Below are 22,864 nucleotides of genomic sequence, written 5' to 3'. Positions count from 1 at the left end.
TTACCTTTGAGTGGTTGGGTTATTGGTAATTTTATTTTTCTTTTTCCTTTTGTGTATTCTGACTTTAACTTGAAATAAAATAATAATGAGTTTGCTTTTTTTTTTCGTAAAGAATTGTTCTAGAACAGGGGTTGGCAAACTGTGGCCTAATTTTGTTATCACCTGCAAGCTAAAGATGGTTTTTACTTTTTTTTTTTTTTTTTGGCTGTGCCGTGCGGCTTGTGGGATCCTAGTTCCCCAACCAGGGATTGAACCTGGGCCCTCGGCAGTGAGAGCGTGGAGTCCTAACCACTGGACCGCCAGGGAATTCCCTTTACAGATTTACTTATGTATGCGTGCATGCCATGCCACGTGGCACGCGGGATCTTAGTTCCCTGACCAGGGATCGAACCCATGCCCCTCTGTGGTGGAAGCATGGAGTCTTAAGCACTGGACCACCAGGGAAGTCCCCCCTTTACATTTTTAAAGCATTGTGAAACAGACAAAGAAAGAGCAATAGAGACCAGAGGTGTCCCCAAAGAGCCTAAAATATTTACTATATGGCCTTCATACAAAAAGTTTGCTGACCCCTGTCCTAAAAGTTCAGGGATTTCATGTTAGCACATCTTTAGGAGAGAAGGTTCAGTTCTCATTTTCCCTCTGCCTATCACCATTTGAATTGAAAATACGCGGTGAATACAGAATCTCTAGTTTTATCTTTTGAGCACCTCTGACGTGTGCCCCCGTCTGCACTCATGTAATGCTTGAAGCCAGACAGGCGTTATACAGTGGGTGAGCGACTTGGGGCAGGCGACTCCTTCCGTAACTCTTCTGCCAGGACTGCCAAATGAAACAGATTAGGACCTGGTCAAGGACCCATCAGATGTGTTGTTTCCTAAGGCGGCCCAGAAAAGATTTACCTAGAATGGGCCAAAAGAGCTCATCAGAACAAAAGTTTTGGTCTTTGTCTCTGAATTTTGTTCTCTCTTCTCAGCCCCGAGTACTCCCTCTTTGTGGGGGACCTGACCCCAGATGTGGATGATGGCATGCTGTATGAATTCTTCGTCAAAGTCTACCCCTCCTGTCGGGGAGGCAAGGTGGTTTTGGACCAGACAGGAGTGTCTAAGTAAGGCCTTCGTTTTATTGATGCCTACCCTGTTGGTTGCAGCATTTATCTCATAGATGGAGGTGTGGTCATGAGGCCATGTTGCATTGTGGTTAAGAGCACAGGCTCTGGAGCTAAACTGCCTGGTGTGAATCCCAGCCTCAGTACTGCCCAGGGATTATGCAGCAGACAAGTTACTGAACCTCTGACCCTGTTTCCTCATCTGTGAAATGGGACTGATTAATAGTTTCTGCATCTCTCATGGGGTGGTTTAAGGATTGAATGATGTAATATAAATGAATCAATAGGAAATGCTTTATAGGTGTTTCTTCTTTTATTTATTATTGTTACTTTAAAAGTGGAAAGACCTCAGGAAAGGTTTATATGTATATATATTCTTTTTCATATGCTTTTCCATTACGGTTTATTACAAGATATTTATATAGTTTCCTGTGCTGTACAGTAGGACCTTGTTTATCTATTTTATATATAGTAGTTTGTATCTGCTAATCTCAAACTCCCAATTTTTCCCTCCCCCACCCCCTTTCACCTTTGGTAACCATAAGTTTGTTTTCTGTGTTTGTGAGTCTGTTTCTGTTTTGTAAATAAGCTCATCTGTATCATATTTTAGATTCCACATATAAGTGAGATCATACGATATTTGTCAGGAAAAGTTCTTTCTTGATCTGAGTAGTAGTTATGAGCTTGGGCTTTGAATTTGAATCCTGCTTCTACTATGACTTCGGGCAAGCTATTAAACCTCTCGGAACTTTGGTTCTGTCTTCAGTAGGATGTGGATACTCCCTTCATCAAGTTGTTGGACAGTTTCATGAGATAACCCTGGGAAAATGCTCAGCCCAATGCCTGGGAAATAATAAATGGTCATTAAATGTTAGTTATCATTCATTTACCCCCCAAGTGGAGTATGAGTTCAGGAGAGCAGGAACCTCGTCTGCTTGTGACTGCTGAGTCCCAGTGCCTCGTGTAATACCTAGCATACTCGGTAAATATTTGCTGAATGACCTTCTATGACTGTTACTACTGCTGCTACTACCATAATGATAACAATAATACTTTCAAGTAGATTGGGAGGTAAGCTACTATTTGGGAAGAAGCCCTATCAGGACAGTATGGAAGAGACTGATGAACTGAAAGTGGGAATTCTGCAGATCTTGGGATCCTCCAGTGCTTGAATCTCGCGTGGCTCTGTGGCACCCCTCTGCTCATGGGGCTCTCAGCCCTGCGCATGTGGTTTGATGGATTCTCTCCCTTCTCAGCCCCTTTTCCATTCTTAGGCTTTACCTCCATCACATTTGTGATCTAAATAGTGTGTGTTTTTCTTCTGCAGGGGCTATGGTTTTGTGAAATTCACAGATGAGCTGGAACAGAAGCGAGCCCTGACAGAGTGCCAGGGAGCAGTTGGACTGGGGTCTAAACCAGTGCGTCTGAGTGTGGCGATCCCTAAAGCGTGAGTCCCGCGCTGGTGTGGGGGCCAGGGAGGGCTTCTGGACTGACCCCCACCCACACACGCCTCGTCTGTTGTTGATAATCAGGGCGTCCACGTGCTGAATGGGAGGCTGCCAGGAGATTCAGTTCAGGCCACAATTAATGAGTGCCTGATATTTGCCAGGCTGGGTGCTAGAGATGAGCTAGCATAACCCTGCCCCTCCAGAAGCTCATAGCTGGAGAGAGAGCTATGACTGGGGGAGGCAGATGCATTCAGACGTCGCTGGTAGCGATGCTGGAAGAGCAGTTTGGGTCTGCAAACTTAATGTCCCTGCTCTTTGCCCAGTATTGCTGCTGTTAAAAATTTATCCATACAGGGGCTTCCCTGGTGGCGCAGTGGTTGTGAATCTGCCTGCCAATGCAGGGGACATGGGTTCGAGCCCTGGTCTGGGAAGATACCACATGCCGCGGAGCAACTAGGCCCATGAGCCACAACTACTGAGCCTGCGCGTCTGGAGCCTGTGCTCCGCAACAAGAGAGGCCGCGATAGTGAGAGGCCCGCGCACAGCGATGAAGAGTGGCCCCAGCTCGCTGGAACTAGAGAAAGCCCTCGCACAGAAACGAAGACCCAACACAGCCATAAATAAATAAATTAATTAATTAATTAAAAAAAATTTATCCATGCAGTTTATAAGAATTGAGCAGAAAGAAGAAAGTTACACTTTTTAGCCAATTTTAGCCTTTTTTATATCAATGAAACCTACAGACCTCTTATGAGTGTCCCTTGCTATGGGAGTGGCTAAGAATTCATGATATAGGGAATTCCCACAAGCTGCATGGTGCAGCCAAAAAAAAAAAAAAATTAATGATACAAACACAAGAGAATATGTACATCACTATTATACCTGTCACTCTGTGCAGAAAACCCTTCTTTCCTTACAACTCCAAGCAGGTTTTTTACTCCGATGTAAGACAGTTTTTCTCTGCATAGAATCTTCCATCCTTTGGCTCAAGCAATGGTTCTCAACTAAGGGTCATTGGAACACCTGAAGACAAATTTGGTTATCACAACTGGGAGAGAGGTGCTGCTGGCATCTAATGAGTACAGGCCAGGGATGCTACTAAACATCCTACAGTGCACAGGACAGCCCCTGTGACAAAGAACAATCTGCCCCCGCCATCCAAATGTCAATTTTGCCAAGGCTGAGAAACTCCGTGTTAAAAGTAGAAAAGTGGCTGCGCTCTTAGGGCAGAACTTCCAAATGGCCATGTTTTTTAAAGCAGCAAAAGATTTGGAGGCTCTTTGTGGTTTAACAGTGTTTAATACATGGAAGATCAGCTTGAGCGAGTCCCATCCTCCAAATATTATTTGTTTTGAGCCATATTTTTTAAAATATTTATTTATTTATTTATTGACTGCATCAGGTCTTAGTTGCAGCACACGGGATCTCTAGTTGTGGCATGCAGGCTCAGTAGTTGCGGCATGTGAGCTCTGTATTTGTGGCACACAGGCTCAGTAGTTGCGGTGTGCGGGCTTAGTTGCCCTGCGGCATGTGGGATCCTAGTGCCCCAACCAGGGATCGAACTGGCCTCCCCTGCATTGCAAGACCAGTTCTTAACCAGTGGACCACCAGGGAAGTCCCTGAGCTCTATTGTATATATAAAAACATTAAAGAAAATATTTAAAAGAAAGGAATGTTCTCATTACTCTAAAATTACTGCTTATAATTTCTGGGTTCCTTTCCAGGCTTCTCCATTAGCTTCTGTGATGTATAAATATAGATACAGATGTAGATATAAATGCACACACACTACATATATTTGGGTCAATTTACATGTGGTAGATTCATTTCTTTATTCATTTTTTTTAAAATATTTTATTTATTTATTTATTCATTCATTTGGCTGCATCTAATCTTAGTTGCGGCACATGGGCTCTTCATTGCGGCACGCAGGCTTCACTCTAGTTGTGGCCCATGGGCTCCCGAGCATGCGGGCTCAGTAGTTGCAGCACACAGGCTCTAGAGCGCAAGGGCTTAGTTGCCTTGTGGCATGTGGGATCTTAGTTCCCCGACCAGGGATCAAATCCGCGTCCCCTGCATTGGATGGTGGATTCTTAACCACTGGACCACCAGGGAAGTCTCTCTTTATTCATTTTTAAATTACAATAACAATGCTCACTCTTTTTCTTCCCCAGTTTACTCATTATACACACTTTGCCATTGAGTTGCACAGTCGTCGTCATTGTACTATTTTTAATAGCTGCAAGATATTGTTTTGATTGTATATTCTGTCTAGCAGTTCCTCTGATGTTTACTATTTTGGTTGTTTCTGCTGTGTCACCATTTATTCAGTCAGCCATAACGAGTCCCTACAACTGCAGCCCCGCCCTAGACTTTGAAGTTGTAGCTATAAACAAGAGAAACAAAGTCCCTTCTGCAGGGAGGTTATGTTCTGTTACATCTGTTTCTTCACTGAACATTGTCAGTATTTGATGCCTGCCTGTGGGGAGGGGCCCTCAAGCACTGGGAATTGAAGGTGATAAGAGTTCCCTTTGACAGTTAGCCTGTAAGAGCTGAGTGTGGAGAAACAGAAGAGAAGTATGCAGACCCAGGCCAGAGAGACTGTACCTCCAGTGACCTGAACATGTCAGAAGGGAGGTGGACTCCTTGGACACATGGCCAGGGTGGGGGGTGGCACGGAGGCAAACGTTAGCAGTTTCCAGCCTGGCAGTGGGCAGGGAGAGGGAATCTGTGCCGTCGAACTTCATCGAGCCACTCCATCAGGAGGTGATGCTAAGGCAGTCACATGTGGTCTAACTGAGCTGAGTCGTTCTCACCAAGCAGACATTAAACTCACAGGGAACTTGGGAAGAGCTCATCACACGTGGTTTTTTAAGTTTTTGAAAGCAGTGGATCCTTTGCAGGTTTGACATTCTGTCTTTGGTTAGCAGTGGCTGGGATAGCCGTGGAATCAGAGAAGAAAGCTTTCTGCTGACCCTGGGCCTCAGCCCTGATTGGTGAATGCAGGAAGTGGGGGACGGGCAAGGGGTCTTGAGTCTGTCAGGGCAGGAGCTGTATGTAGTGGTGTGGTGGTAGGAGTGTGAGCCTTGGAGTTAAATTTGGCTTCATTTCTCTGTGTAGTCTTGGGTAAATCACTTAACTTTTCAGAGGCTCAGTGTTCTCATCTGTAAAATGGGAATAATAAATAATAGCTCTATCACAGAGCTTTGCAGGACTTAAAATAGGAGACTATGTATGAAAAATAATGGGCACAGGGACGTCCCTGGTGGTCCAATGGTAAAGAATCCCCCTTACAATGCAGGGGACACAGGTTCGATCCCTGGTCAGGGAACTAAGATCCCACATGCCACGGGGCAACTAAGCCCGTGCGCCACAACTACTGAGCTCATGTGCAGCAACTAGAGCCCGCGTGCAACAAACTACAGAGTCCACGCGCTCTGCAACCCGCGCACCACAACTTCAGAGCCCATGTGCCCTGGAACCTGTGCGCCACAACTAGAGAAGAGAAAACCCACACACCACAACTAGAGAGAAGCCCACGCACCACAACAAAGAGCCCGCGCGCCGCAATGGAAGATCCTGCATGCCTCAACGAAGATCCCATGTGCCGCAACTAAGACCCAACACAGCCAAAAATAAATTAATAAATCTTTAAAAAAAAATAATGGGCACGAATCTCAAGTACCTACTCCATAAATGGTAGCTTTGACTACAGTTCCAGGCTACTTAAACGCTTCTCTTGTGTTTTTGTGGAGAAAAGGTGATAAGATATTTTGTAATTTAAAATGCTTCTTGGATCATTATAAATCCAGATCCTCCAGGCCATGTTCACCTGAGCCTTTGTGGCTGGCAGAAAAACAACCCTCCAAGATCTTGAGAAGGGGAAAAGTCAGTACTAACAAGGTTTGACAAGAGAGACAAACCTAACCATTGAAAACTGCCATTTTTGTTTGTTTGTTTTTGGCCGTGCTGCGTAGCCCACGGGATTCCAGTTCCCCGACCAGGGATCGAACCCAGGCCCTTGGCAGTGAAAGTGTGCAGTCCCAGCCACTCGACCACCAGGGAATTCCCGAAAGTTCCTATCTTTAAAGCTGGGCTCTGGGACCAGACTGCCTGGGTTTGAATCTATTATTCGCTGTGTGACTTTGGACAAATGATGTAACCGCTCTGTACCTCAGTTTTCTCATCTGTAAAATAGGAATAATGGTATATTTAACTGCATAGCACTATTGTGGGGATTAAATGAGTTAATCTGCGTAGAACACTCAGAACAGTCCCTGGTCACATAGTGTTATGGAAATGTTTGCTTATTTGTTTATTTCTTTCTTCATTTAAGGAGCCGTGTGAAGCCAGTGGAATATAGTCAAATGTACAGTTACAGCTACAACCAGTATTACCAGCAGTACCAGAACTACTATGCCCAGTGGGGCTATGACCAGAACACAGGCAGCTACAGCTACAGTTATCCCCAGTATGGCTATACCCAGAGCACCATGCAGGTAACCGTGATTTGGCCGGTCTGGCCCTCTTGGGTTACATCATCCTGTAGAGACCTGGGTGATTCTCCAGGATGGGATGGGTAAGGACGGGAGCTTGGGCTTCAGAAAAAAACAGAAGGAAAGATGAAGCAGCTTAGTTCCTCTTATTAAAAATAAACCGTCCTAGTCATGGGCCAGGATTTCACCATGCTTCTCACCCACCTGTCTGGTCTCTTGACAGACATATGAAGAAGTCGGAGATGATGCATTGGAAGGTAAGAAAGGAGTCCCTTCACTCAGTGGGTAAGATGTGAGTATTACCCGAGGGGGTCGTGCAGATCTCAAAGCACCCTGGGGAGCAACTGACAGGGGAGGGAGCCCTGACAGGATATAGGTCTGTAGCAAAGACACCATTGCCTTATATTTGTTTCACAGTTTGTAAAATTCATTTTTTTCATTTCATGTTTTAATTTTTTCCCATATATCTTTAAATTACATGTTTTTCTCACTTTCAAGTAATAGTTATTGAAAGTTTGAAAAATACAGTAAAGTGTTCTGAAGAAACTGAAAATCACCCCCAATTTTGCTACATAGTAATAGCCATTATTACTTTTTTTAATTAAAAGTTTATTATGATTTTTACTGAATTTAAAGAAGAAAAAAGAAAGGAAATCGAGAGGAATTGCTAACCTTCAGACAAATGTTTTTTTCAAATGAGATATTCATACTTCTTAAAGGAGTCTCTAAGGTCTGAAAAATTATAAAAAACAAGATTTTTTTTCAACATGTTTCTGAACAGATGTTAGGTTTAAGGTTTAAAGAAGTAAAATAACAGTTGTCATAAAATCAGACATTGATTTCTAAGTAAATAAAACTTTATGTAATATAGATTTTAAACTTTGAGTCTTTTTCTAAGTCTGTTTTAAGAATTATTCTTTAAGAGAAGGTCAGGGGCTTCCCTGGTGGCGCAATGGTTAAGAATCCGCCTGCCAGTGCAGGGGACGCGGGTTCGAGCCCTAGTCCAAGAAGATCCCACATGCCACGGAGTAACTAAGCCCGTGCGCCACAACTGCGGAGCCTGCGCTCTAGAGCCCGCGAGCCACAACTACTGAAGCCCGTGCGCCACAACTACTGAGCCTGCGCTCTAGAGCCCGTGAGCCACAACTACTGAAGTCTGCGTGTCACAACTACAGAAGCCTGTGTGCCTAGAGCCCGTGCTCCGCAGCAAGAGAAGCCACTGCAGTGAGAAGCCCACACACTGCAAAGAGTAGCCCCTGCTCGCCACAACTAGAGAAGGCCCGCGCACAGCAACAAAGACCCAACACAGCCAAAAATAATAAATAAATGAAATAAATAAATTTATTAAAAAAAAAAAGAGAGAGAAGGTCATAGGGAAAGTGATCTGTAAGCAAAATATCCTTTAGAGGAAACATCTGCAGGCAAAAAACAAACTTGTCTACTTCGTAGCATTTTTTTTTCAAATTTAATTTTTATTTTCAAATTGGGAGGTAAGCTTATTTAAATATTAATGGGAAAATTGCTAAGAGGAACAAGAGCGCAATTATATATTTAGAGGGATTCATACAAATGATTAAACTGTTGACCAGCAGAAGAAACATCTTCTATTGGATAAAGCAAATCTGTTAGTGGGAGGGGCAGCTATTATCATATTAATATCTATTGGGAGAAATGCCATATAATTCATTAAAATGTTTTTAAAAACTATACCTATAGGAATATTGTATATACTTCATAGCATTTTAAAGCACTTTCACTTATGTGCTGTCATCTAATTCTGGCAGCAGTGACCCTAGGGGTGGGCTGGGCAGGACATTGAGCTCCAGTTGACTGATGGGGAGCTGGCGATCCTTGCTGTCTTCTCAGGGTCACACAGTGAGTTAGAAGCAAGGTTGAACCTGGGGTCCCTGTCTTTCTATCCTCAGTCTCTCACCGTTTCCTGCAGGAAGCATTGCATTACCTCCTTTTTAAAGAAATTATCCTGATTGTAATATTTGTGTATAACTCCTTAGAATTTTTCTATTTCTTTCTCATCCATTAATAGTATAATAATAGCCAACATATTTTGTGCCAGGCACTGCTGCCTGTCAACTCTTTGATGAGTAGGTACTGTTATAAACCCCATTCTACAGAAAAGAAAACTGAAGCTTAGATAGTTAATAATAGCTAACAGGTTGTACTATATGCAGGGCATTGTTCTAAGCACTTTACATGTATTAACTCATTTGACCTTCACTAGGGCTTTGAGGTAAGTACCACAGTTATCTTGATTTTACAGAAGAGAAAACAGGTAGAGAAGTTAAATTACTTGTTCAGGGTCAGCATAGTTGCAACATGGTAGCAAGAGGTGTTACTGTCTTGGAACCCCTGCAGTCTTGCCCCAGACTTCATGCTCTTTACCACAGAGTTATAATGCCTCCCTTTTTTTTTCTTGGCCACCTCGCATGGCTTGTGGGATCTTACTTCCCCCACCAGGTGTTGAACCCGTACCTTTGGCAGTGAAAGCGTGGAGTCCTAACCACTGGACCACTAGGGAATTCCCTAACACCTCCCATTTCAACCTAATAGCCACACAGTGATGGGGCACCGCAGGGATTGTCATCCTTCATCTATCCCTTGGCTCAACAGGCCATCCTCCAGGCCCAGTCTTCAGAGTGAGGAAGGGTGCTTTATTGTACGTGTGTCCATAGAGTTCAGCACACCCAAATGCCTGCCCTTGGGGACTCTCTGGTGGTCCAGTGGTTAGGACTCGGGGCTTTCACTGCCATGGCCTGGGTTCTGTCCCTGGTCAGGGAACTAAGACCCAGCAAGCCATGTGGCACGGCCAAAAAAACCCCAAACAAACAGACAAATGAAAAACAACAAGAAAACAAATGCCTGCCCTTGATGGAGCCCTTTGCTAGTCTGTTCCCATATGCTGATACCTCCACTGAGTGGAGTGACTAGAGTTTCCATATGGAGCTGCTGTACGTGCTCAAAGCTTCAACTCATAATTTAGATTAAAATTACAAGAGAAATATCCCTCTGGTGGAACGGGCACAGTACTTATGTGAAAAGATTCACCACTGACTTGTTGATTCAGCACTCACTGGTTGATTCTTAAGAGTAGCTGAGAAAACTGGAAACAATTTACAAAAGAAGGGACTTCCCTGGTGGCACAGTGGTTAAGAATCCGCCTGCCAATGCAGGGGACACGGGTTCAAGCCCTGGTCCGGGAAGATCCCACATGCCACGGAGCAGCTAAGCCTGTGCGCCACAACTACTGAAGCCCGCATGCCTGGAACATGTGCTGTGCAACAAGAGAAGCCACTGCAATGAGAAGCCTGCACACCGCAACGAAGAGTAGTCCGCGCTCGCCTCAACTAGAGAAAGTCTGCTCGCAGCAATGAAGACCCAATGCAGCCAAAAATAAATAAATATATAAAAGAGCGGAAAAAATATACAAAAGAAGCACAAATGGCCTATAAACCACAAGAAAAAAGAATCTAAACATACATTATTTGTGTCAGTCAAGGTTCTCCAGAGAAACAGAGCCAATAGGATATACATATTTATAATCTGTAAGGTGGGCCAGCAAGCTGGAAACTCAGACAGAATTTCTGTATTACTGCCTAGAGGTAGAATTCCTTCTTTGGGAAACCTTGAGTTTAAGGCCTTAAGGCCTTTAATTGATTGGCTAAGGCCCACCCATGTTATTGAGAGTAATCTTTACTCAAAGTCAGTTGATTTGTTGATGTTAATCACATCTACAAAATATCTTCATCTGGACTGGGCACCAGTAACCTAAGCAAGTTGACACATAAAATGTAACCATCACACTGCTAATACTAGTAATCAAATACAAATTAAAATATACTATGTTTCCGTAAAGAATTCTTACAATGTTCAGATCCATTGAATCAATTTTACCTGAAAGATTTTATCCCAAAATGATATCAATACAGATAAATATCTAATAATAGGGGATTTGTTAAACAAATACAGTAAGGTTTTTGTTTGTTTTAATAAATTTATTTATTTTTGGCTGCATTGGGTCTTAGTTGCTGCACGTGGGCTTTCTCTAGTTGCAGAGAGAGGGGACTACTCTTGGTTGCGGTGTGCGGGCTTCTCATTGCAGTGGCTTCTTGTTGCAGAGCACGGGCTCTAGGTGCGCGGGCTTCAGTAGTTGTGGCACGCGGGCTCTAGAGCACAGGCTCAGTAGTTGTGGCACACAGGCTTAGTTGCTCCGCGGCATGTGGGATCTTCCTGGACCAGGGCTCGAAGCCGTGTCCCCTGCGTTGGCAGGCGGATTCTTAACCACTGCACCAACAGGGAAGTCCGGTAAGGTTTTTCTTAAGATTTTTTGTTTGTTTTATTAAATTATGTCTTTCTCTAAGAATATTGACATAGGAAAATGTTCTCAATGGAAAAAGTCCTGAAATAGGATATACAGGAAGATCCCAGTTAGGGTTTTTTGTTTTTTATTTTGGGGGATATAATTCACATAACATAAAATTCACCATTTTAAAGTGTACAATTCAGTAGTTTTTAGAATAGTCAAAAAGTCTTGCAGCCATTACCACTAATTCCAGAAGAAACCCTGTGAAACCACTAGCAGTCACTCTCCAGTATCCTGCCCTGGCAACCACTCATCTACTTTGGATTTACCAATCATGGACATTTTAAATAAATGGAATCATGTATGATGTGTGGTCCTTTGTGAATGGCTTCTTTCACTTAACTTCTTTCACTTAGTGTTTTCAAGATTCATCTATGTTGTAGCATGTCATTCATTTCTTTTTATGGTTGAATAATATTCCATTGTATGGATATCCATTTTGTTGATGGACATTTGGATTGTTTCCACTTTTGGTATTATGAATAATGCTGCTATGAACATGCGTGTATAAGTTTTTGTGTGGATATAGAAAAGTCTTCAGTACTCTTGGGTATATACCTAGGAGTGCATTGCTGGATCATGTAGTAAACTCTTTTTAACCATTTGAGAAATGGCCAAACTTTTCCAAAAGGGCTTGGAGCCTTTCCATTCCCAGTAGCATATGAGGATTCCGGTTTCTCCACATCCTCACCAACAGTCATTATTTTTCATTTTAGCTATCTTAGTGGCTTTGAAGTGGTATCTCATTGTGGTTAGATTTGCACTTCTCTTACGGCTAATGATGTTGAGCATACTTTTGTGTGTTTATCGGCCATGTGTATATCTTTTTTTGAGAAATGTCTATTCAAGTCTTTTGCCCATTTTTAAATTGGGTTGTCTTTTTGTTGAGTTGTAAAAATTCTTTCTATTTTATTCTAGTAGCCTTTATCTTTGAAGATTGTTTAGGCTATTTTGGGTGCCTTGCATTTCCATACAAATTTTATGATCAGCTTGTCAATTTCTGCAAAAAAAAAAAGGCAGTTGCGATTTTGATAGGGATTGCATTGAATCTATAGATCACTTTGGAGAGTATTGCCATCTTAACAATACAGATCTTCCTCGACTTAACATTAAGTCAAAAATGCATTTAATACACCTAACCTACCGAACGTCATAGTTTAGCCTAGCTTAAACAGGCTCAGAACACTTAACATTAACCTACAATTGGGCAAAATCATCTAACACAAACCCTGTTTTATGATAAACTGTTGATTTTCTCAATTTATTGAATACTGTAATCCTAGTGAAAAACAGAACAGTTTCAGTGTATTACTTGTTTACCCTCATGATCATGTGACTGCTGCTGCCCAGCGTCACAAGAATATTGTACTACATATCGCTAGCCCGGGAAAAGATCAAAATTCAGTTTCTACTGAATGTGTGTCACTTTTTTACCATCGTAAAGTTGAAAAATCGTGAGTTAAACCATCATTAAGTCGAGGGCCATCTGTATTTGTCTTCCAGTCGAAGTACGTGGGATTTCTTTATTAAGGTCTTTAATTTCTCCAGTTAATTTTAAAATGTTTTAATGAATGGGTGTGCACATTTTATTTTTAAAATTCATTTATTTATGGCCACACCCTAGGCATGCAGAACTTCCCCAACCAGGGATCGAACTCATGCCCCCTGCTTTGGAAGCACGGAGTCTTAACCACCCGGGAAGGCCTGGGTGTGTGCATTTTAAACCAACAATACTAAAAGGAAAATATAAAATGTTATCAGTCATAGTAACTGAGGATTCTTTTAAACTTTTTGAATTGTGAAATATAAGTACATGGAAAGGTAGATAAAACATGTATAGTTTGATACGTAATGATGAAATGCCCATGAAACCTTCATTCAGGTCAAGTGGAAACATTGCCAACATTCCCCCAGTCACAACCCCCAACCCCGCTAAGGAAAACTACTTACTGTATTGGCTTTTGTAGGGACAAAACTTCTTCTCTTTATAGTTTTATCACATACATATGCATTCCTAAACAGCAGGGTTTGGTTTTGCCTGTTTTTGAACTTCAATGCTGTTGTACTGTATGTACTGTCTTGCTTCTTTCATTCAATACTCAGCATTTTATTTGTGAGACTCATCCAAGTTGGATGCAGCTGAGGTTCATTTTCAATGCTAGGTAATATTCCCTCCTAAGAATAGTTTACTTGTTAGGGGTTTTAAAAAAAGAGAAAACTATTACGTATTTTGTCATGATTCCTGGTGAACAAATACCACTATTGCAATCAAGAAAGACAAGTTTAAAAATACAGGACTTGGTGTTTCAGCTCCTGTATTTGACCATAGCTCTTTCATTAGACATTCATTGTTCTTGATTATTTTGTTGATCAGATTTTCCAAACCCAAATTGAAAAACAGGACCACACCAGAAAATCCGGGGCATGTGACAGCTAGAGATATGTGTAGTGTTTAATAAATGTGGAGTAACAGCTGCCATTATTTGAGTTCTAATTACATGTGTTACATTCTCCGAGTACAGTTGACCCTTGATCAGCTCACAGTTAGGGGCGCCTACCAACGTCACAGTCAAAAATCCACATGTAACCTAGTCAGCCCTCCCTATCCTCTGTTACTCCACGTCTTCAGATTCAACCAACTGTGGATTGTGTAGTACTGTAGCATTTACTCTTGAAAAAATCCACATACAAGTGGACCCACGTGGTTCACACTCATGCTGTTCAAGTATGAACTGTGCATTACCCTGTTTTCATCGTCATAGAAACCCTGCAATGCAGTGCTGTCAGCCCACGTGAGGAAGAAGGGTACTGAGTCTCTTGTGGCTGCTGAGTGCTTCTCCCCTCTGCGCCCCCTGAACCCATCCTTGCTTCTCTTCCAGACCCCATGCCACAGCTGGATGTGACTGAGGCCAACAAGGAGTTCATGGAGCAGAGCGAGGAGCTGTATGATGCGCTGATGGACTGTCACTGGCAGCCCCTGGACACGGTGTCTTCCGAGATCCCTGCCGTGATGTAGCCAGGACGAGGCACAAGCCACAGTGGACTCCGGGAGGGAGCTAAGAGACTCCTTTTTTAAAAAAAGATTACTTCAAGAACTTTTACCTTTTTTGAAATGTTTGGTAAGATTTTAGTCATCAACTGTTTCCCGAAATTATGACTATTTCCTGGGATACTGCTGCCTTCATTTGAGCCATTTGAGTTTGAAAATGAAGGGACCAGTTAGAAGAGGGTTGAATGAGGTTCCCATTTTCTTTGAACAATAATCATTTATCCAGGTAGGGTTGTCTACACTCCTGGAGATAAGGATTAACCACCAAAGTTAACAGTTACTAAACCAACTTCTTAAGTGACAGGCACATTAATCCTTAAGGTTCTCTTGAGGTCAGAGTGCATGGATTGCCTGCTGGAATGGTGCCAAATGATGGGCAATTATCTGCTTTCAGGTATTCCCTTCCCCCAACAAACCTGCTTCCAGTCTGGTGGCTAGGGAGAGTTCATTATTCAGACTGGGAGGAAGTGGCCCATTGAGAGGTGTTGGGGCCAGCTTAATCTAGACCAAAAGGCATGGATTGTTTTAGGTACAAGCCTGTGCCATCTATGTGCCAAGCCCGCCTGTTAGTAGGTGTTAATCCATTTATATATAGGAACCGGTAATTCAGAAAGATAACCTGACCATGAGATCAACTGTCACCAAACCAGATCTTGATGCCAGCCTTACACATCTCTGTACTTATTTTCCAAATAAATTAGGAGATCCCATTTGACTTACCACAAGGACCCTCCTGAAAAGCCTTACCTATAGCTTTGTGCTAGGAAACTGGGGGGGTGTGTGGAGTATACTGCCTTCAAAGATCATTAAGTACCAGTCCTGCACTCAGCCTGAATTCTCACTCAGCAAGAGTAATATAATTGCAATTATAGAACTGGTCGTTTTGTTCCTTTCTGAGATCAACCTTTTCTTCAGAAATTAGACTATAATTCATTCTGGGTCTTACGGGAGTATTTAAATAGGGAATAACCAACAATTTGAGGGACATCAAGAAAATTGACAAAAACATACATCCAGGAATCTTTTTTTTTAAAGATTTATTGATTGCTATGTTGGGTCTTCAGTTTCTGTGCTAGGGCTTTCTCTAGTTGTGGCGAGCGGGGGCCACTCTTCATCGCGGTGTGCGGGCCTCTCACTATCGTGGCCTCTCTCGCTGCGGAGCACAGGCTCCAGATGCGCAGGCTCAGTAGTTGTGGCCCACGGGCCCAGCCGCTCCGCGGCATGTGGGATCCTCCCAGACCAGGGCTCGAACCCGTGTCCCCTGCATTGGCAGGCAGATTCTCAACCACTGCGCCACCAGGGAAGCCCTAGGAATCTTTTATTGGTCACTTGTATGCCAGGTACCAGCATCAGAAAAAAAGGTGTTTCCACCTAAAAGAGCCCCTTGTCTCTTCATTTGCCTCTTCCTGTAGTGTTTCTCTCCTGAAAAAGAAGTGTACGCCAGTGTGTTAATAATGCCCCAATTAATCAATGCCACCCAGGTTTTCCTAAGGGCTGGTCTCAGTCCCATATCCGCATTTATCATCCATAGATGTCCACTCAGATTAGGTTTCATCCTGGACCAGTCACAGCCTGAAAAAATACCTTGAGCTAGAATAGAACCACTCTCCCAGGAGAGGGGTGGGTAAGACTCCAAGGTTACCAAAACCAATGAGCATGAGCTCAAGCCATTATTGCATTCACAGTAGTCAGCCCTTGCTGTAAAGACACAGGGCTGTCCCTTCTGCCACATTCTACTCTGAAGGTGTGTTCTTGGCATTTAGCATAGGCAAATCTAGCAGACCAGTTCACACTGTAAACATTTATTTTTTGTCCTCCGGTTATGAAAAGCCAACAAATACAGCACACAAGGCCAGATGTAAATGATATATTAAAAAGAGAAGACTTTTACACACAGACCTGAGTAGCCTTATTATCTATTGGCTACACTGCTTAGGGTGATGACAGTGAAATACTAATGGAAGCTGCAAGAAAGTTGTGAGAAAGCGTCTGGCATTCAACTCACCCAACTCTGTAGATCCACAATCACAGAAGACGACAGCTTTACTGGTAACAGATCTTAGGAGGGGAAAAAAAGAACACTCGATCAGGAGGCAAGAAAGCTATGGATAAATCCCTCCCAAATACAGAAATATTAGTCAGCAATCACTATACCAACTGCCCAGAGTTTCACATACAGCCTCCCTTTAAGCCTAAGATTATCCCATTTTACAGGGGAGGAGGCAACAAGTTCCAAGAGAATTCAACCTTGTTTGAAACTAGCCCGCATGCTATATAAGCAGACACCATGAGCACAGCTTCAGTACTACTATTCCTCCTTTTACGACCACCAAGACCAGGGTTCAGATCTGATGGGAAAGGGAACCGGAGGGTCAGGCTGTCTTCAACATCCAACTTTACCTTATTCTAAAGCATGGCTCCAGCAACAAGCTGGTATTTTCAGATACTTCAGTATCAGGCACTGCCAGTAAAACCTGGGGGCAACCTGCAGAAAAAAAGTGTGGAAGCTCTAAACCAAAAAGTTGATCCATACACGGAAGTTGACTTTTTTGATGGAAACACATGGACTCAGGTGGAAGGCTTCCAGCCCAGGTCCTGAGATACTATAGGAAAGGCGAGTGGCAGCTGCAGGTATTATGCTGACCTGCGCTGTCAAAGTCTCTCCAAGTTGCTCTTGCATGCAGTTGGAGATCCCATGGCCACAACAAGCCATAGCCCTTGGAAACATGCTGTACTGACCCACTAGGTAGCTCCCAAATTACGTCTCTACAGAAAACCTACCAGGTCCTGAGGCTGCTGTGTTCCATCACTGTCATGACCCCAGTCTTCACTCACCAGAAAGGTCAACTTCAGTCATCCTGGAATCTTCAATCTGGCACAGCTAAAAGGAGAACACAATTGTCCTGAATGATCTTAATTGTTCCCTTCATTTGGTCTTCAGAACTACGGTTTTTGACTAGCCTTTGGTCCTAAGTACTGATGCCATAAGCTTTTCAGGGCAATGACCCAAAGCATGACCAAGATCTGCACCACCTGCCACGGGATCTTGCCGGTACAGATATCTAACCCACCCCCATCTACCCCTCCATGCTGGTTCTTGGCCTCTGCAAGCTACTTCTCAAAAGCCTTATTCTGGTAACTCTGTATGCAAGACCCCATCAGTGGAACATTTCTGCTGGCCTCTGGAAATGTGTCAATTCTAATAAAGGTCTCTGGCTATACCTGAGAAATGGCAGGTACAATGGGAACTGTCTTTTCCTGAAATGTTGCAGATCAGTTACAGCAAACAGAACAGCGACCGTCAAGGAAAACTGTCACTCTAGGCTCCTTTTTGACCACAGCAGCTATGTGGAAGCAGCTACAGCTTCGATAAGGGCCACAGGGTAATCCAGATCACAGGGCAGGCCCAACACTGTGCAGCCCTCAGACTCACCTAAATCCTGTGCATCAGGACTTACCACCAATTCATCTACTGGGACACTCTGGAGACTAAAAAAGGAGAACAGACATCCTATAGGTCCCAATCACCACTTTGTTTTACTATGTGCCAGTGTTTTGTCTCGTTTATCTTCACTGGACCATTTTATCATCCCCATTTTTTATAAGATTTAGACTAATTAAGTTACTTGCCGAAAGTTGTCTATCAATGGAAAAAGCGACAAACCTGGGATTCAAAATAATATCTGAATGACTAAAGCCCGTCCTCCAGAAAACCTTGTCCTTATGCCCACCATGGTGACTTCCTTAACATGTGCTGTGCAGCCAGATAATTTAGATGAAGGCACGGAAGTCACTTGCCCAAGATCACCGAGCAGCTAGGTGTCACAGGCATAATCAAGGTCTGGCTGACCCCATCACGTGGTCTCCCCCCAAATTAAGCCACTTCAGTCCCAGAACTGCCGTGCACCCGGCCGCCTGCCCGCGTTACTCACCCGTCACACCGGAGCACAAGGCCCTGCGGGCCGAGGCGGGAGCAGGGCGCGGCCCTCACAGGGTCCGGCTCCTTTCACTGCGCATGCGGCCAACGTGACCTTCCGGACCTCGGTCCGACCAGGTCGGCAGGCCAGGGTCCTCCACACTGCGCTCAACATCCCGCAGCCTCGGGGAGCAGCTCCGGCGAGTGTGGCGCCGGTGGCGCCGAGGCTAAGGCCGGGTACGGCGGAGGATGGGCGTGGACCACAGCAGAGAACCCGAAGAGCCAAGAGAACAAGGACGTGGTAACCGGGAAAAAGGGTAGCTGCCTGCCGAGAAGGGGTTTATATAGGCCCCTCCCCTCGCGGCCGCGCCTGACAGTTGGAGCTGCGCGCCGCGCAGGCTGCTGGGAGTTGTAGTTCGTTCGCCGCCAGCGCTGGCCGCGTGTCTGGCTCCCAGCCCCAAGCGCGTGCGGGGCGAGGCCTTTTTCACTCAGATGGAGAAACCTTTTGGTTTCTCCCGGACCGGAAGAGGTTCCTCCGCCTTCCTTCAGCATTCAGTGAATGTCCAATACCGGGGACTGGGTTCACAGATACCGCTGTGCCATCTGGAGTTCAGTCAGGGGAAGACTTTCAACATCGGGAAGTTAACCGTTAACCCTGTGAGCTGAGAAAGTGCTGCGTTCAGACCGCCGTGGGCACGTGGAGGAGCAGTAACTGAGTTGATTTCGGGGAGGAGCTCTGTGAGGTCTTGGAGAGGGATCTTGGGGAGGGCTTCCTTCCCAAAAGTTAAGAGGCGACTGATTACAGTACTAATGAGATGAATGCATTATTTGTTCAAGCCTCATCTCTTCGATTGATAGATAAAAAATTGTATTGGGGCTTCCCTGGTGGCGCAGTGGTTGAGAATCTGCCTGCCGATGCAGGGGGCGCGGGTTCGAGCCCTGGTCTGGGAGGATCCCACATGCCGCGGAGCAACTAAGGCCCGTGAGCCATAATTACTGAGCCTGCGCGTCTGGAGCCTGTGCTCCGCAACAAGAGAGGCCGCGATAGTGAGAGGCCCGCGCACCGCGATGAAGAGTGGCCCCCACTTGCCGCAACTGGAGAAGGCTCTCGCACAAGAACGAAGACCCAACACAGCCATAAAAAAATAAATAAACCCAAAGTTTAAAAACAAAAACAAAACTTGAGGCAGGGCCTGTGCTCTGGGCTCCCTCTGCCTCAAAAAAAAAAAAAAAAATTTTATTGAGGGCTTCCCTGGTGGCACAGTGGTTAAGAATCAACCTGCTAATGCAGGGGTCACGGGTTCGATCCCTGGTCCGGGAAGATCCTGTCACATGCCATGAAGCCTAGAAAAAAGCCCGCACGCAGCAACGAAGACCCAATGCAAGCATAAATAAATAAATTACTTTAAAAAAAAATTTTATTGAGTGCTTGCTAAGTACACTGTTCCATTATCTCAGCTAGTTTTCATTAACCCTGTGTGTGGGTATTATAATTATGCCTTTTTCACAGATAAGGAAACTGAGGAATGGATCACACAGCTAGCAAGCGAGGTAAGCACTGGAATGCGGAAGTCCACCTCAAACAGCACACTCATAATCACTGTGCCATGTGCACGTTTTGCCCATAGAACGACTAAGCGTCAATATAAAAACAAGTAGTAATTGTCAAGAATTAAGCACCTATTCTGTGCTTAATCTATTAATCAGTTTTCATCCTTACATACACTTTAAAAAGTTTTTATCCTTACCTACACTTTAAGAAGTGTTACTATTATTCCCATTTTGTGGAGAAGGCGACAGACTCTATGAGGGTTAAGAAATTTTCTGATGACACCCAAATGTGTTTCTTTAGCTCCGCTTTTCTTCTGAGCTCCAGACTTGATATCCTGCTGCTTCCGTGACATCTACACTTGGATGGCTATTTATTAATAGGCTTCTCAGAATACAGTCTTTCCTCCTCTAGACCTGCTTTTCCCCATATCAGTAAGTCCTTAGGGTGACCCAGGACCCCTCTTCTTCTAACATCCCACTTCCAATGCATCAGCAAATCCTGTGTTCACCTTTAAGATGCGTCAAGAATCTGACTATTTCTGGACTTCCCTGGTGGTCCAGTGGTTAAGAATCCGCCTGCCAATGCAGGGGACACCGGTTTGGGAGGATCCCACATGCCACGGAGCAACTAAGCCCGTGAGCCACAACTACTGAGACCGTGTGCCACAACTACTGAAGCCTGCGCACCTAGAGCCCGAGCTCCGAAACAAGTGAAGCCACTGAAATGAGAAGCCCGTGCTCGCCGCAACTAGAGAAAGCCCGCACACAGCAACGAAGACTCAACACAGCCATAAATAAATAAATAAATAAATGAGAAAAAATGAAACTGTAAGTCTCTAAAATAATGAGACTAAGGCTCATTTAGCTCTTATATTTAGATCTATGATACATTTTGAGTTAATTTTTGTGTATCATGTGAGGTAGGAATCAAGGTTTGTTTGGTTTTTTATTTATTGCATATTGCCTATCCAATTGTTCCACCTTCAATTTTGTAAAAGATCATCTTCTTCCGTCTAATTGCTTCGGCATCTTTGTTAAAAATCAGTTGACCATATGTGTAGGCCTGTTTCTGTATTCAGTACTATACTCTCCTGGTTACTGTAGCTTTTTGCTTTGTTCTTCTTTTTCAAAATTGTTTTAGCTATTCAGTCCTTTGCATTTCCATATAAATTTTAGTATCAGCTAATTAGAAATTTTTAAAAAGCCTACTGGGATTTGATTTGTATTGCATTGAATCTATAGATTAATTTGGGAAGAATTGACATCTTAACCATATTGAATCTTCTATACAGATGGCTAATAGGCACATGAAAAGAAGCTCAACATTACTAGTTATTAGAGAAATGCAAATCAAAATAAGGTATCACCTCACACCAGTCAGAATGGCCATCATTAAAAAGTCTAAAAATAACAAATGCTGGAGAGGGTGTGGAGAAAAGGGAAACTCCTACAGCGTTGATGGGAATAGAAGTTGGTGCAGCCACCATGGAAAACAGTATAGAGGTTCCTTAAAAAGCTAGAGTTGCCACATGATCCAGCAATCCCACTCCTGGGCATATATCCAGAGAAAACTGTAATTTGAAAAGACACATGCACCCAATGTTCATAGGAGCACTATTTACAGTAGCCAAGACATGGAAGCAAGCTAAATGTCCATCAACAGATGAATGGATAAAGAAGATGTGGTCCAGGGACTTCCCTGGTGGCACAGTGGTTAAGAATCCACCTGCCAATGCCGGGGACACAGGTTCGATCCCTGGTCTGGGAAGATCCCACATGCCACGGAGCAACTAAGCCATGCGCCACAACTACTGAGCCTGCACTCTCGAGCCCTCAAGCCACAATTACTGAGCCCATGTGCTGCAACTACTGAAGCCCACGCGCCTAGAGCCTGTGCTCCGCAACAAGAGAAGCCACCACAATGAGAAGCTGCGACCACAACGAAGAGTAGCCCCCGCTCGCCGCAACTAGAGAATACCCGCGCGCAGCCAAAATAAATAAATTAATTAATTAATTAATTTTTTTAAACTAAAAAAAAAGAAGATGTGGTCCATATATACAATGGAATACTACTCAGCCATAAAGAATGAAATACTGCCATTGTGCAGTTTATTATGTATCAATTATGTAATAAGATGTAAAAAAAGAAAAAAGTAAGCAAGAGAAAATTCAGATCATGTCATTCACCTGTCCCCAAATCACTGACTTCTCAACACATTTGGAATAAAAGTTGAAGTCCCCATGATGGCCTCTGAAGCCACAGATGATTGCTCTCATTGCTCACCACTTGCTCCCCATTCGTTCAGCTCCCTCATTCTGGCCTCTGTGCTCTTGGAGCATCCCTTGCCTCCTCCAACCTCAGGGCCTTCACTCTTGCTGTTCTTCCTGCCTGGAACTGTCCTCCCTGTATATCACAGACAACCACGCTGCTCACTCCCTCTCTTCCCCTGGTTTTCTGTTCAAATGTCACCTCCTCGGACCACCCTATTTTTTTTTTTTTTTGAAGATTTTTTTTTTTTTGATGTGGACCATTTTTAAAGTCTTTATTGAACTGGTTACAATATTGCTTCTGTTTTATGCTTTGGGGTTTTTTTCGCTGCAGGGACTGTGGGATCTTATCTCCCCAACCAGGGATCAAACCTGCGCCCCCTACATTGGAAGGCAAAGTCTTAACCACTGGACCACCAGGGAAATCCCTGGACCACACTATTTTGATATAGCACCCTGCCACCCTTCAAGCTATGGCTGGTTACTTATAACACTTATTGCTCCCTGTCATCACATTTTATATGAGTATATTTTCTGTCTTCCCCATTACAAGTGAGCTCTCCAAGAAAAGGAATTGTGTCTTTTTTTCCCACTGCTGTATAAGTGCCAAGCATGTAAAAGATGGCCAGCACTTATTGAAATAATTACTACGT

The 22,864-nt window shown here is 43.9% G+C and overlaps 1 protein-coding gene and 1 long non-coding RNA gene across 12 annotated transcripts in view; one reads left to right on the top strand and one right to left on the bottom strand.

Moving 5' to 3' along the window:
- The window catches only part of TRNAU1AP (tRNA selenocysteine 1 associated protein 1), a 25,341-nt gene extending 9,485 nt beyond the window's left edge, over positions 1-15,856 (top strand). The window contains exons 5-9 of the mRNA XM_082348626.1: positions 974-1,105; positions 2,433-2,552; positions 6,890-7,052; positions 7,273-7,306; positions 14,307-15,856. Of these exons, the coding sequence (XP_082204752.1) occupies positions 974-1,105; positions 2,433-2,552; positions 6,890-7,052; positions 7,273-7,306; positions 14,307-14,443 (586 nt within the window). The 3' untranslated portion in view covers positions 14,444-15,856. The remainder of the gene's footprint in view (positions 1-973; positions 1,106-2,432; positions 2,553-6,889; positions 7,053-7,272; positions 7,307-14,306) is intronic.
- On the bottom strand, positions 15,760-22,864 carry LOC309608600. 11 transcript variants are annotated; one of them, XR_014232984.1, is made up of 6 exons: positions 18,409-22,864; positions 17,910-17,965; positions 17,312-17,357; positions 16,877-16,950; positions 16,482-16,534; positions 15,760-15,898 (listed from the first exon to the last, which is right to left on the bottom strand). It is a non-coding gene; the product is annotated as an uncharacterized lncRNA (long non-coding RNA). The 11 variants fall into 11 exon arrangements; XR_014232986.1 differs by having other exon boundaries at positions 17,258-17,357; positions 18,409-22,843; XR_014232988.1 differs by having other exon boundaries at positions 16,877-16,961; positions 17,258-17,357; positions 17,935-17,965; positions 18,409-22,826.

This window comes from Balaenoptera borealis (genome assembly GCF_965194805.1).
Source record: "Balaenoptera borealis genome assembly, chromosome: 1".
Taxonomy (NCBI): Eukaryota; Metazoa; Chordata; class Mammalia; order Artiodactyla; family Balaenopteridae; genus Balaenoptera; species Balaenoptera borealis.
Note: the sequence above shows the minus strand (reverse complement) of the source record. Positions and strands in the feature narration are given on the sequence as shown.